The following is a 16009-nucleotide window of genomic DNA, read 5'->3' on the forward strand; positions in this document are numbered from 1 at the left end:
TTTGATATGTGTTCACTTAGTATCTTCATTTTTTCACTCGAATAAGATGATCCAAGAGAATAACCGTTGTAATATTTCAGATAGAAAGCCCAATTGTTTCACTAAATGAAAATAATGTTTCAGATTACAATGTAAATAAAAAAATATATATATATACATATATATATAGAGAGAGGGAAAGAGAGAGAGAACTAATGCATTAATCAAGTTCATTTGTCAGAAAGAAGTATCTTCTCATCAAGTCCTCATCCACTTGATTGCAGGCAAAATTATGAATTCAGTTACCAAATTTTAAAACAATTGCAATCATTTTATTCAAATGACAACATCGATCACTTTTACTGATTTCCATTGACCATGATCCATGAACAATGATTTTTAGGTATATAACCATCTAATTTATTTGTCCCCACATCATTTCAATATCAAGCCTGCTCTACCTGGTTAACATCTGTGAAGAGAATCAACTATTTAAAATAAAGAAATGGGTAAAATATCTACAACACAAAATTGATAACCATTAGCAACCACATTAGGTAACAAATTCTCTCTATATAAATTGCAACAGTAATTTTTTTTACTGTATTGGTAGAAGTAGAAAAAGCAAGTTACTTTTATTTTGCAGGTAAAAGAAAATATGCCCCACATAATCACTCCCAAATAAATGGGACATCACACAACTGCACAAGCCCTAAACCACCTCATTCTATATTTATATATAAATTAATTATGTTCAATGTATAGTTGGATTTTCAATTTAGAATTGAACTTGATTTATGCATTCAAAATACAATGATGAAATCTTAGTCATTTTCCTGTTTCATACTTTGAATCTCTTATTAACAACTCTTAACTAAATTATGATCAACTCTCAACTAAATTATGTTACCATCAATAGGTACATAATTTTTTTTTTTTTTTGACTAACAATTTCCAAAGTAAAAAACTCAAAAGCACTCGGCCATTTGTAGAAAAGAAAATAGTCAATGCCTGAGAGGAAGCTGATTTTAATTCCCCCGTTACTTCAGTTTTGAAAACAACTTTGGTGCAACCTGCATTCCAACAAGGTGTTTTGGTATCAAATCCAGTGCAACAACGAAACAAACTTAAGAAAATTAATTTAATTTTTTATTTAGAGAGAGAGAGAGAGAGAGGGGAAAAGAGTGAGAAAGGAGGCTTACACATTTGTCAACACAAGACCAGTAGTCAAAATATTGTCCAGTGCAGTGCTTGTTTCCAGTTGCATCGCCTTGGATCCTTTTTACACATGCCTGTAGGCAGTAAGGCTATCACATTAGTAACAATAGTAGACTCTAAATCCATGTGTAAAAATATGGACATGGACCGAGAGGAGGGGGAAGGAAGAGAGAGAAGCAAAGACTTTACAAACCAAACTATTCATGGGCAGCTCGGTCACGGTTCAATCAACATCAAACAAGTAAACCTCAAAGTTTCAAGCTAAATTAATTAATAACCAAAGCTTGTACAATAACAAAATCTGCTTGATAAATAGTATACACAGGTATCATGCAACTCTAGTGACATAATTCTTCTAGAAATTATTCTAAATTAAGCACTTCCTAGATAAATGTACAAGTACTAGAAGCAAAGGAGGGATGTAACTCATAATACCTCTTTTGTTATCCATCCATCTAACACATGTTTCAAGAAGAGGATTACTCATAAATGATTCATACTGTCTAGCCTTTTTCTGGGTTCTTGTTTAGCCTATCTTGATTCTTTTGTTACTCTGTTATTTGTATTAGATTCATACTCATTTCATACTGGCGCAGGCATAGGGACATTTTGCCTATAAAAGGTTTCCCCATCCCCGCCCCACCCTGTGCAGTTTTTCGTTTCTTTCCCCTATCCCTACTCGTCTCAGTTTAAAAGGCCCCAAAGCCGTCCAAAACGGGGTGGGACAATTTGCCTTCCTATGAGTGGCATCCAGAAAATTTTCCTCCCAGTCCCCCGAGATCAAGAACCAATCCAATCAGGATAAGGTGGGACCTCTCTGCCACTGGACCATGTATAAAGAGCACCCTCCATCGGCAAATCAATCAATCCCTCCCAGTCAATGAACTCCAAGAAAAGTTTCACAGCCAGAGACTACCTCCCACCCGTGGATCTCTCAGCCGGAGATCTAACTACATTGAATACTCCACCCCCAACACCATGGCACACCCCACCTCCTACGAGCAAGACAAAGCTTCTCCCACGGAATGGTCCTCTCTGAATCCTCCACCAGCCAAAGACCCCAAAAAACACCCATGAAGTACCATCCTCCTCTGATTTGAACAGACAAGAAACTAAGAATCTATTCGGAGAACAATTAATAGTTTCTTTGGGGTTTATGTGTATTGGAGATATGATATTATATTTATTGGAGGTTTAGGTTAAGACCTAGAATTATTTAGAAACATAAAAGCTCAGGAAATGAAACTGAGGATATTGCATTTAATGTAATATAAAAGCTTAATGTATCCTCCATCTGCAAAAGCAGTGCCAACTACCCAAATAAAAAGATTGTACTTCTAGGCTCTGTTACAATTGCAAAACTGTCAGAGTTGGCTTTAATTAATAATTGTTCGCTTGTGTCTATTTGTAGTTTACCTTATACTATGTCCTCTCCCCCAAATGTATGTCTATTTTCTAATAATCACTAAAATCTTTTTGATAAGTATCATTAAAGGAGGTGCAGGAAACAGGTGGAGCTGCTAATGTACACGGGAAGTACACCAAAGCTAAAAACAAACAACAAACGAGAAACATATCACCCAAAAATTCTAAATAGGAATCTATTTAAATTATTGATGCCCCTAGCAAAGATCTCACTAGCAAGAACTTCAATTTCCTCAAAGAACTCAAAACTTTTTAATTCCTAAAATCTTTGTTCCATATTATGCTCCGTTTATGACAAGAATCAGCAAAACATCACTATATATTAAGCTTTTATAAAAAATGAGATGACCGATTGTAAACTACACTTTAACGCTCAACTTAGAAATCAACATCTCCTTATAGTTCACAATTCAACTGGTAAAACATAGTTACTTCTCTTCACTCAATGGAGTTAAATTCCAGTAAATTCATTTCCTAAGCCTTTATGTTTCAAAATAATTCTAGGTCTAAACCTTAACCTCCAATAAATTTAATTTCATATCTCCAATACGCGTCAACTCCCTGTCATGCCTCGCTTCCCCGTGAGATAACCACAATTTCTGAAAATGACCAAAACACCTTATACCTTTGTCAAGAGATACCTACTTTTACTTTAAAGATAACAATAGAAGCATAAGAATTCAACTAACTTTTAGAGTCTGAAAGCTCCATGAAGGCGGAAATCCACATGTGATTATAAAGCAATATACCTTAATCTCACCAAGAAGCTTCAAGACTCAAATAAATTCTTTGACAATTGCACTGTTACTTGGACTCGACAGAACTGGCAAGGGTGTCTGTGTCGACACGACATGACACGGACACGGAATATGCGTCGGACCTTGCACTGTACAGATCGGACACAGCCGTTAAAGAAGAAGTGTTTCAGTTGGTTAGTAATGGTGGTTACTGGTTTCGCCGTTGACTACGAAGGAGCATCTGTGGTCCGTGAAAGAAGACGACTAGATTCACGCATTTTTTGCATAGAAGTCTCCCACTTTGGAGTGATTCACACGTTTTTAACATTATACTTTTTTACCCCTTTTCCATGCGTGCACGTAAACCCTATTAACTCTTTAATTTCCAGCAGTCATTGGGAAAAGGTAAGGAAGGGACACAAACAAAGAATTACTATATTATTAAATTAGTATTCATATAGTCTTATATATATATATATAGATAGGTAGTAATATATTATGGGTTGGTGGGTTACCAGCTGTAGCCCATACCTCCCGTAGTTTTTTATTTTTATGTTTAGAGAGAAGCATAAAAAGCTGGCCCTCCTAGACTCTAGGGGCATAGGTAACGTTATATAACAATATACTTGCATAGTTCAAAACAATGTACTGAATATTTTATATATTACTACACTACTTTACTTTTAGCCCTGTGTACTTTCTTTTTCTCCTATTCTGTTCTTAGTAAATTAGTGGCTCGTCTTATAACTCTTTCTTCTCTTATTTGTAAATCAGTTGTAATGGCTCAGAAAAAAAGAGCAACCAAGAAAAAAGTGAAAACCTACCAGAAATATCTTTATATGGTCTTGACACATGTCCATCTTGACCTGCGCATTTCAAAGCAAGCCATGAGCATAACAAACAGCTTCTTGAACGACATTTTTGCGAGGCCTGCTTGGGAGGCCTCTACTCTTGTAGAAGTAACAAAAAGGCCACCATGACTACAAGAGATCCAATTTACCGTGAGATTGGTGCTTTCCAGTGAGCTGGCCAAGCATGCTATGTCTGAAGGGATGAAGGCGGTCAGTGAGTTTTATAAGCCTAAATATGGCCTTTGGGCTCTTTTTTCATTTTTTGGTGGTTGGGTTTAGGTTCTTTTTGAGATGGTGGAGGCAATGGTTCCTGTAATTTACTTGCTTAAACTTCACATCATCTTATGGATGAAATCATGTAAAGGTTCTTAGCCTACCAACACGTGGAGGTGGAAACAGAACTTGGTGCTGCAATTATTGCAACAAAAAGTTACAGGATCATATTCAAAAGCCAAAGGTCATTTTTTGCAGATTCCTAATCAAGGGGTTGAAGCTTGCAAGTCTATAAGTAATGATGTATTTCAAGCATTAAAGAAGGAACATGATTAATTTGAAAGCAAAAAGGCTCAAGAAGAATTGAATGTGAGAAAGAAGGAAGATTATTTGTCCTTGCCTGAAGGATCAGACTTGTTGCAATGCAAAAAAACGAAAAAAAAAAAATACTCGAAGCAAATTTTGTGGAGATGGTGGTTGGGTTTAGATTCTTTTTGAGATGGTGGAGGCACTGGTTGGCTTGTAATTTACTTGCCTAAACTTCACATATAGCAAGGAAAGTTGTTCAAGAGTAAATCAACATTGCTCACTTAATATTACAAGCAATGAAAGGATGTTTGGAGTCTATCACATTAAATGGGTGATGGCTTCATCAGGTTAGGTGAGAAAAAAAAAAAGTACTCAAAGCAAATTTTGTGGCTTAAAGCAATATCTCATGCCACCATTTTTAGTTCTGTGGTGCAAGTGTGGTGCCGTGTATCTCGTGCCACCATTTTCAGTTCTCTCTCTCTCTCTCTCTCTCTTTCTCTCTCTTCTTTCTTACATGCCACCATTTTTATCTTGCTCTAACCTGCACTATTTTTATCTTGCTCCAGCCTGCACCAATTTTATCTTGCCACCATATATTCTCTGATCTGAAACACAAAGAACACTTGAGTCTTCTTTGTCTATCCGACCACCCATCAGAACAAAGGGACATGCCTTTCTTTTTCCAAGTATCTTTTATCGGCTGGAGCTTCCAATTCACATATGCCTACTCTTGGGCTAGCAATGTTGTTCGTAATCTATCGAACGTTGGAGGAGTATAGCCAAATAACTCATTGTTGGCTAATGTGAGTGAATATTTTCTGGAGTGAGGGCACCTTGTGAAGTTGAAGGATAAGGCAAACGCATAGAACATGCGAGTAGCCTGCTTATCTGCTATATCTATTTGTGCTACATTAAACGCATTTTCCAAAGCTTCTGGGGTTGATGCCCTTCTTTTTTTGCATTGCAACAAGTCTGATTCTTCAGGCAAGGACAAATAATCTTCCATCTTTCTCACATTCAATTCTTCTTGAGCCTTTTTACTTTCAGATTGATCATGTTCCTTCTTTAATGCTTGAAATACATCATTACTTATAGACTTGCAAGCTTCAACCCCTTGATTAGGAATCTTCAAAAAATGACCTTTGACTTTTGAATATGATCCTGCAACTTTTTGTTGCAGTAATTGCAGCACCAAGTTCTGTTTCCACCTCTACGTGTTGGTAGGCTAAGAACCTTTACATGATTTGATCCATAAGATGATGTGAAGTTTAAGTAAATTACAGGAACCAGTGCCTCCATCATCTCAAAAAGAACCTAAACCCAGCCACCAAAAAATGAAAAAAGAGTCCAAAGGCCATATTTAGGCTTATAAAACTCACTGACCGCCTCCATCCCTTCAGACATGGCATGCTTGGCCAGCTCAACGGAAAGCACCAATCTCACAACAAATTGGATCTCTTGTAGTCATGGTGGCCTTTTTGTTACTTCTACAAGAGTAGAGGTCGCCCGAGCAAGCATTGCAAAAATGTAATTCAAGAAGCTATTCGTAATGCTCATGGCTTGCTTTGAAATGCACAGGTCAGGATGGACCTGCTTCAAGACCTTATAAAGATATTTGTGGTAGGTTTCCACTCTTTCTTGGATGCTCTCTTTTTCTGGGCCATTACAATTGATTTACAGAGAAGAGAAGAAAGAGTTAGAAGACGAGCCACTGATTTACAAAGAACAGAAGAAGAGTTAGAAGAGGAGAGAAAGAAAGTGCACAGGGCTAAAAGTAAAAGTAAAGTAATGTAATAATATATAAAATATTCAGTACATTGTTATTACCTATGCAACTATATCTATTATATAATGATACATTGATACCTATGCCCCTAGAGTCTAGGAGGGCCAACTTTTTATGCTCCTCTCTAAAAATAAAAATTAAAAACTATCTAAGGGAGGTATGGGTTAGTGGGTTACAACTGGTAACCAATTAACCCATAATATATTAATATTGTTAAGAGATTAGCTAATGATATATTGGATCAACCAAAAAATCAGATCAAAGGGAAATCCAGATAGGTTTGTTGAGAGAATCTCGGATAGGTTTGTTGAGAGAATCTCTCCATCTCTCTCTTATTGTTGTATAGATAAGTTTGTTGAGAGAATCTTTCCATCTATCTCTTATTGTTGTAACTATAAATACATAATAGGACACCATCATTTCAGTGTGGTAAAAATTTCCCAACTAATTATCTTCTTCTTTCACCTATTCTTAGTTTTTCACTTGGTATCAGAGCCTAAAATACCTGGGTTTTTTTTTTTTTATCTCACAATTCCTCTCTGCTTTCTACCACAATTTGATCTCACAGCCACCGATTCAACCTCCTCCACTTCAACCCATGCTTCACCTCTATCACTTCCCTCTCTTCCATCACCTATTCTAGGAATCCCAAACTTGGCACAAGTATCTATCAAGCTTGATAGATCAAATTATTTGTCGAAGAAGAGCCAACTCCTCCCTATTCTTTAAGGGATTGAGATGTTAAGTATGGTTGATGGCACAATCACAACTCCACCAACCACTATCTCTGAAAATTCTGTAGTGGCTCCAAATCGAAAATACCTTGAATGGAAGAAGAAAGATCATATTCTTCTTAGCTGGTTACATGTTACGTTAACTCCTCAAGTACTTGCACAGGATATGGGTTACAGGACTTCCTATGATACATGGGCAGCCTTAGATCGTGCCTACATGTCTCAGACAAATGCTAGGTTTTATCAGATCAAGCATGAACCTTCCAATATTTACAAAGGATCTTCTTCAATCGCTGAATATATGGATCGTATCAAAATGCTCTCAGATGAGCTTTCTTTTATTTAACAGCCAATGACCGATAGGGATTTGATTGGTTGTGTCCTTGACACTCGATCTTAATTGTGATGTTATAGTCAATTCTGTTCAGACTACGTCTATTTCTCTATTATTTGAAGAACTTTACAACATGCTTCTTAATCGTGAGAAACGATTGAAAATCTATCATAAATCAAATCCAGATCGTAAAACTACTGCTCTCTTCGTGTCTAGCAACCGTAATCATGGAAATTCTTCCAATCGAGAAAGAGGGCGTAACAATTAGCATTACTCTCATAACAATCAGCATAACTCCTCTCACAATCATGGCACTCATAGAGGCGCTTATCGTGGTCGTGGTAACAGACCTGCAACCTACTCTCAAAACTCCAACACCAATTCACCTTTTATTTCCTAGACTTGCAGCAAGGTAGGTCATGGTGCACTCACATGCCGTCAACGCTACAACTATGCACAATGATCTGATGATCTTCCTGCAACATTCTCTGCCACGAGTTTCTCCTCTCAATCAGATTCCACATGGTTTTCAAATTCTGGTGCTACCAATCACATGACACCTGATAACTCACACAAGGTGAACTGACAAGCATATACTAGTTACAATCAAGTTGTCGTCGCAAATGGTAATACCTAACCTATACGTTCCATTGGTGATTTGTATATTTCTACTCCTCCTAATTTTAAGTTAAAAGATACTTTACATGTGCCACATTTAACAGCAAACTTACTTTATGTTTCTTGTTTTGTCCATGATAATAATTGTGTCCCCTCTCCAAACCACCATAGCTTGATTAAGTTCCACAGGGTCGTTCGACAACTACTCCTCAGCCTCGTCACTAGAAGAGGCAAAACCATTGTCAAAATCTATTGCAACAGTGGACTCAATGTCATCCCCACCCCTTACTAAAAATTCAGCTCCACCGTACAGTTTCATTTCGGCCAAGAAGGTTGCCGCTGAATACCTCTTCCGATGCATAGCTCCAAACCCCCGATCTCCTTGTTTGGCTGGATCTCCACATCCTGAGTAATGCACTTCCATAGATTGTTCAGTGTCCCGGCTGCCCACCATCCTCATATTATCCCTGCAACTACCCAAGTAGAGGCCACTGGCCTAGTTTTAATTGCCCACTTTGTTTTTCAGCCCTAGTCCACCGTCGGCCCTAATCAAATCAACTCGATTGGGCTTAACACAACCCTTTCAGCTCACTATGCTTAGGCCTTCTTTGCCCAGCCAGCCCCCACAGTTTAACCCAAGTTCCCAACCCCTCTCTTCGATCTTTTATGGTTACCCGTAGCTTGGGCCTGGCCTGGCCTGCCCCTTTTCTTCTTGGATTTGAGTACACATGCTGCATGGACTCGACACTTGGGCCATTAAACTTTAGCCCAGGCATTGTAACTCTTGACTCATTCTGCGGGCCTAAAGTCACTGTTCTTTTCTGGGCCATCACTCCCCTTCTACGGTTCTACCCTCCAAGTCCAACCCATTCCCACGTGAGTTAAGCGATTGGTTTGGGCCTTTTTGCATAACACCAGTCTTTAGCCCAGTCCCAAACTTATTAGAATGAGTTGGACATTTCTTCTTTGACCAAAAATCTTCTCATTAAAGTTCAAAAACCAGGTCTGTACCTCACATGACCGTCCATCACCTACCCTCACACTGCTTCCGCCACATAGCCCACTAGCTGTCTTCCACCCAGAATGATATTGCACCCGGCATTAACACGTGTAGTTCTTGCCTACCCTCCTCTCCCACACGCCTCCCTCGCATGACCTCCTAGACATCCCTGACCTCCCTTATTCCCCTTCTTCTGCAACTTTGGCCTGGTTCTCGACCTTACCTTGATGTTTTCACTTTCTAGTGGCCTTATCGTGTTGCCCCACCACTCCATTATGAGCCTCTTTTCATCTCTCCTGATTAAAGAATCATTCTTCAGAACAAGATCAAGAGTGATCTTCCATTAGTGCGACTATTACGCCACCTTGTCATATTCAACCAGGAAAAACAGCAGTATTTCTCCTTCATCAGAGACCGTCACGGCGATTTTCTCACTGTCTACCGTCTCATTACCTCGACGTTTCGAAATCCCCCACAAAGATCTCTGATGGCTCCAAAGAGCTTCTAACACCAGAGATGCAGAGGCAAACCATAAAGTGAGATTATTCTGTCCTTGCTTTTCCTCAACAAACCAGAGCAACCTACTCTGAAGTACCAGACGTCAAGAAGAAGCATTGCATCCCCCCACAACCTCTCTCTCTCTTTCAAAACCCTCGACCCTTTCCTTCCCATATGGCAATCTAAACAGAGTGAAAGAGTCCAGCAAGGTTTTTATTTATTTTTTATTTTGCTCAGTATTTGGGAGTCTAGCAAGGTTGTAAACCTCCCCCCACTCGATACCTTCCAATTTCTCAAAGCCCACTCCCCAATCAAATACATTTTTCTTTGGTGGGGGCTTGTGGCGTGAGAGGATTAGGAGATTCTTTGATGGAGAGGAGTCCCCTATTTTGTCTCTAAAATACAATACTCTTTCTACTTTGTTCTTTTGGGTTAATGGGGCAAATTGTAAATCTTTGGGGCATATTTTGGATTTTGTGGATAGCTTGAAATTATAGCATCGCCTTAGGCATCTTTTGTAATCCTTTGGGAGTGCTCCCCTCTTGAGCGCCTTTTATGAATTCATTTCTCAAAAAAAAAAAAAAAAAACAGTTCAAGGCTTCCACAGCTCTATAATATCTCCCAACTAGGCAAGTTTGCAAAGTCACTTGTCTCAGTGCAGTGTTCCAGTCATCTACTCGAAGCATAAAACCCCTTCCTGTCGACATTCTTTTGACCTCATCAGAAGGGGGGATACAAGGCAGTCTCGCCACCTACAAAAAGGATTGCCTCTCTTAATGCTTGCCTGGAGCATTCAAGCAGTCTAGAATATCCATTGATGACCTAAACTACAATTTCGTTTTGGTGTATACTATAATGCGAGAATATGGCGCCATTCACATGCATGTTCAGAAATCAGCTGCAATGTGAAACACAATTTTCCAAGCATACTACTGTATCCAGAAGATGCCGAAACAATATTTTATTTAGCTATAAGAATTAAATCATGAAACATTTGCACTTTAACAAAAACATCCAGGATGGTGAAGCAGAAATTCATATATATTAACTTCGGAAATGTAAAACTCCAATTTCTGGTGTGCTAGAAAAAGTACCTGATACTCTAATAACTGTTTCACACATTTTGGCTTGCAAGCCTCTTCAAGTAGCTTCTTTGGATCAACAGCTTCCTCATCCGCCCTAAGTTAAAAAAATGAAAATAAAAAAAGGTTAACAAATGAGAAATACAAAAGATGTGCATTGAAAGAGAAGTTAATTAAAAAAAAAAAAAACATTATAACTGTAAGCAAGTCATCTAAATATTCATACATTAAAGAGCCAAATTTACACAGGAAGGGAAAAAAAATAAATTAGATGATGTTTAAAGTTCCAGATTTGCAGATGAGCAATGCCTGGAACATTTTTATGCTCGGTAGCAAGTGGATCCAGGTAACGGAGGTGGTTCAAACTTGTTTTTCGATAGGTGAGTTTCCGTTCTGGAAAATAAATTCTATGCTATTTGACCTCATTGAGTCATGCATCTCCAGAAAAGCAACCTTACATGGCACACCCCTGAGATGCTATGTGCTACCCAACTATATAACCAAACCTAACCACAGGGTCACCTCTCAAAACAACGGGGTTCTCCATTTCCTGACAAGAACGGCAAAAAAATCTTTGGTTAACATTGTAGTCTACTGAATTGTCATGTGTTCCATCTCCACTGCCAAACTCATTTTTCATTGCTAAATTATGTTTGTACTCCACAAAAATATCGCCTTGTCATACTCCACTTGCTTAAAAAAAAAAGATTAAAATAAATAAAAATAATAATAAATGATGGAATAACACAATTATCTCTTAAAGTATTCTCTCGGTCAACAATTATCCCAAAAAAAAATCTGTGTTCCATTATTTAAAAAAGTTAAGTACTTGTCCAAAAAAAAAAATTATTTAAAAAAGTTTAGTGGAGTGAGAGTCCTTTGGGGCATGCAAATACCACTTTTTCTTTTTCTTAAACTCATCCCAACAAATGCCCGCGCGCATATTTTTTATTTATTTAATAATTAGATGATTGCGTAACTTTTACAACTGCAAATTTGCCATATTATTTGACTGAATGCTCTATCCAGCATATGCCCTTACTTCTGTTAAGCTCAAACCTTGGGTTCGCCTTACGCCTTTGATAACTACATATAACTTGGTGAATTGGGAGGTAGTGTGCACTCCAAGAGGGTGAGAGAAAAGGCATCAAGAAGCGACGATTCAACCAAGTATTGATGAAAAAGTAGTTATGCTGACTGACAATGGATAAAGGCAGCTTTTAGAGAAAGAAAGCAGAAGAAAGATATGGCTATCTCAGGTAAATTAAACTTTTTTTTGTTTTTGTTTTTTGATAAGTATCTCAGGTGAATTAAACTTCAACAGAGGTGAGGAAAACATACTGGCGTAGGCCATCGAGTTGTATTAAAAACGGATGGGAGGAATTTCAAACACGCAACTTTTTGGTCAATGGTAAAGATTTGAATCCAAAACATCATCTCTCCTTTTCCATTATAGCACTTCAACATGGTACCATGATTTTGGCTTTCAGAATATTTTACTTTTCTTGTGAGAAATGAGCAAAGAGTGAGTTTTGGTCATTCTTCATGTGGCAATGAATCGTAGATGAAAAAGATCCCAGATTTACATAGATATAGAGTAAATATTATAGACGGTGGAGTGCTTTTGAGATGTTGAATGACATTACACAGTGGAATCATCTTTTTTCTCTACTTCATGGTTTTTCGCTCCATAGTGGTAGAAAGCATGCCATTAGATGGAAAAACTCAAAGAGAGTGAAAGGTTCAAGATAAGATCTTACTATAACATGCTCTGTGAAGGAAGGGGAGAGAGAGTAGCAAGGTTCCCTTGGAGGGGTATTTGGCACACCAGAGTTTCCTCTAACTTGGCTTCTTATACCTGAACAGCTATATGGAGAAGATATCAACTCTAGATAAGTTGGCAAGTCCATGCACGTTTTTTACAATTTGAAATTACATGTGTGCACAAACAGGGAAACAAACAATCACCTTCTGTTTGCATTCAGCACCCTCGGTCATTGTTTGTGTTCCAATAGGTAAAGTCGAGGTTGATGCTTACGAGCTCTTGAGTAGGGCCGATACAATATGCTAGATGACGAGAAGGAAAATATCTACTCTCCAATTGGCTATATAACTCTCTAGATACTCCATGTATATGTATGTATTTTCTATATATTAAGAACATCTCCAGTAGTCTGTTAAAACACTCTTTTGTGTAAAATATACACTGCCACGTATGATGTGTAAATTTTTTTTATCTCCAACAGTCTGTTAAGATACACAAATGTGTAAAATTGTTGTGTATTTTACACTACATTTTTACACAGCTACATCAGCATATTTCCTTTCTCCTCCCTCTTTATCATTCTATTAACGAATCAACCCTATATTAAGTAGGTTTGTAAAAATTATGTGAGGTCCAGGTATGCCATTGGTTGGTTGTTATTGGAGGATATATTTTTTACACAAAAGGTATAAAACAACCGCTGGGGCTAAAAATAAATAATTCAAATTTTTTGTGTAAATATATTACTACACATCAGATTTACATAAAAAAATATACACAATGGTTGGAGATGCTCTAACTTGAGAACCCAAAACATGTATGTATATGTTTTATATTAAAATAATTAGGGTTTTAGAGTCAAAAGCAGATTAGGAAACCAAGTCCCACACAATTCAATTACCCCACCCTTGGTTCAATTTTGATAAATCGAACTTAGGCAGTAAGGGCCGGTCAATCCAACTTCCCTGTAGACTTAAAATCCTAGTTTTTCAACGTAAACCAGTTCAAATGCATTCTAAAACACGTCTAATGCAATCATGATGTAGGACAATAAAAAAAACAATAAGCAATCCTAATTGGTGAGTTAGAAATTCAAGAAGTGAACCTTTTTACCCTTAACAGAATCTTTGTTTTTGAAGTCCATGAAGGATAAGGGACATTGTAACTCTAAACAAATTTAACTAATATTCAAAAATTAAACAAAAAGTAAATACAAATTCTGATTTTTTTTTCAAACGAAATTTACCAATATTAAGCCCTAATGACCTAAACAAAATGTCCCTCCATTAGCATTATAATTGATCTCTTAAGTTATAACTCTTGCCTACTTCATAAGTTATATGTGCTTGAATTACAGCCCCTTGACATGAAACAATCCAAGATTTTGTTAAAGAACTGAACAAAACGGGATGGCTTTCAAAATTTTAATAACAGTGTACAAACATAAACATTTTAAATAAATTGTGCACATGTCCATATTCCAACTAGGATGTAAACTACCCACCTCCCTTTAGGACTAACAGGATATTCCACTTAATAATAGCTAGTGATCTATGTCATAAACTTGAATGGCCAAGCATAAGATCCATAATGAGTCGTTGAGACCCATTTGGTGTTCTCTGTATTAAAAAATGGCCATGTAGCCCCAGTCTCCACCTATCAATTAAGAGGATTGGAGCATATTGCATTTAGTAGCAATATCCTTCAATATTGAATTCATACATAATTAGAAATTCTATATTCCTACATAGTCTCTCTCTTCTTTTTTTGATAACTACATTGGCTCTTGTTGAATTTACAATTACTTCTCTTGTGATGGAACCTCGATTTCATATATCGTCCTGACAAAACTTGGAAATTCTGAAGGAACAGCTCAATTCAACCCAACAAAGCCTTTTCCCAACTACATGGGGTCGGCTACACGAATCCTATCTCTTTATTTTGCTCCATCTAAGGCAACACTCATCTAAAGGAACAGCAAAAAAAAAAGCAATCACTCAAACTGCAAAGCAACATAACATTATTTAGTAAAATATTTAAGAATCTGGTATATTCACCTCTCAAATGATTATCAATGATATCTCAGGTGAAGAGTCCTGGTCCATTAACCATTTTCAAATTAATCAATGATTAGAGTGAAACTATGGGAATGAAAAAGTAGTACCGACCAAGAGTCATGGTGGAAGCTTTACAAAGGAAGTCTTCCTATCGACTTCATCCTATGTGTTTTCATGACAATCCTTAGCTATAACGAATAGGGAATTTTCTATGTTTAATAAGTTAAAGACCTTTGCACAACATAGGAGCTTATCAAAGAGTATAATACTTCCCTCCTATCCTATAAGGATGAACTTCCTTCTTACAGCTGACGTGACATGATATCATTGGATAACTGTCTTCTTTTATAATATTAAAAATAAATAGAAAATGGAAGAAAAATAACCTACAGTTTTTGGTGGGTCAAAACTACACAAAGCCTACTAAGATAGTCCAATGATATCATGCCTCGTCGGCTGTGAGGAGAAAGTTCCTCCTTATAATGCAGGAGAGAACTTTAAACGAAAAAGGGAGACAAACAATAATCTTTCATGCTAATGAGACCGAAAATGTAAATATGTACTTCATGATTAAACTAATAGACAAGAACATAATACCCACATTGCAATTCACGCAAATAGTGCAGCCAAGCTTTCCAAGGTCACCTGCACACATATAATCAATCATGAACTCACAACCCAAACCCTACCTCTATTCAAATGGAACAAAAATGATAAATTGATAATGATGATGATAACAATAAGAATAGACTACAAATATAATCAAAGTCCCAGATTATAGACAATCAATAGAAAACTAACCTATTTCAAGACTATAGATCTTGAAATATGCAAAATTACATATACACGCAAGTACATATATGTTAGACAATCATCATTTGAAGATGAGCAAATTGATGAATTGAAAGATAGATCTGTCCAATAAAAGTGAAACAGATGATTATAATTTTTTGAGAATATAAAGAAAATGGGAAAGATCAATGAGATTACGAGAGTACCTTTTGGGGTTTAAGCCGCAATCAGAATCTACAAACAGTGAGGAAATAATGAATGGCGACTTAAATTCCAGGTGGGAGATATTGGTATCGTTTTTAGCTTGCGCCGGGTGCGTAGGATGCACCTAGTGGCCGTCTCGACTCTCGAATACGGTATTAGAGGACCAGTGGGGTGCGCCTCGGTTCGACTATGTTGGCCCCAGATGGTTCCTGCCTTCAATTGAGGTACTTACTTTGTTTGTGCATTTTTCACAAAATAATACTCCCTTCCTCCCAAATTTAAGTGTTTTTTGAACTCAAAATAAAACATTTAATTTGAAAAAGAGGTACTAGGTAATAAAAGCAAGTCAAATGCAGTTCTAAAATTGTGGAGTCCTGATATCATTTTCTTTGAACTATTTAGGGCCT

The 16009-nt window shown here is 37.2% G+C and overlaps 1 protein-coding gene across 3 annotated transcripts; it reads right to left on the reverse strand.

Moving 5' to 3' along the window:
• Positions 1-749: 749 nt before the first annotated feature.
• LOC132300354 (cytochrome b-c1 complex subunit 6-1, mitochondrial) lies at positions 750-15831 on the reverse strand. Of its 3 annotated transcripts, XM_059797386.1 has the most exons (7): positions 15605-15831; positions 15408-15520; positions 15208-15251; positions 10797-10881; positions 4184-4225; positions 1182-1271; positions 750-1052 (listed from the first exon to the last, which is right to left on the reverse strand). In XM_059797386.1, coding segments are annotated over exons 3-7 (252 nt in total). In that variant the 5' UTR covers positions 15210-15251; positions 15408-15520; positions 15605-15831; the 3' UTR covers positions 750-1019. The 3 variants fall into 3 exon arrangements, with proteins under 3 accessions (XP_059653369.1, XP_059653368.1, XP_059653370.1); XM_059797385.1 differs by lacking the exon at positions 15408-15520 and having other exon boundaries at positions 15605-15829; XM_059797387.1 differs by lacking the exons at positions 4184-4225; positions 15408-15520 and having other exon boundaries at positions 15605-15800.
• Positions 15832-16009: the final 178 nt, after the last annotated feature.

Source organism: Cornus florida, unplaced genomic scaffold, assembly GCF_030987335.1.
Source record: "Cornus florida cultivar Cherokee Brave unplaced genomic scaffold, ASM3098733v1 CherokeeBrave_3.0.0_Hap2_Chr03, whole genome shotgun sequence".
Classification (NCBI taxonomy): domain Eukaryota; kingdom Viridiplantae; phylum Streptophyta; class Magnoliopsida; order Cornales; family Cornaceae; genus Cornus; species Cornus florida.

Bases quoted from the DNA above. Each gene is read 5' to 3' on its own strand.
- LOC132300354 (XM_059797386.1), bottom strand. The intron at 4,226-10,796 runs GTACTTTTTCTA...TGAAATGCGCAG, and splicing joins AACAGTTATTAGAGTATCAG to GTCAAGATGGACATGTGTCA. The intron at 1,053-1,181 runs GTAAGCCTCCTT...GTTGGAATGCAG, and splicing joins GGTCTTGTGTTGACAAATGT to GTTGCACCAAAGTTGTTTTC.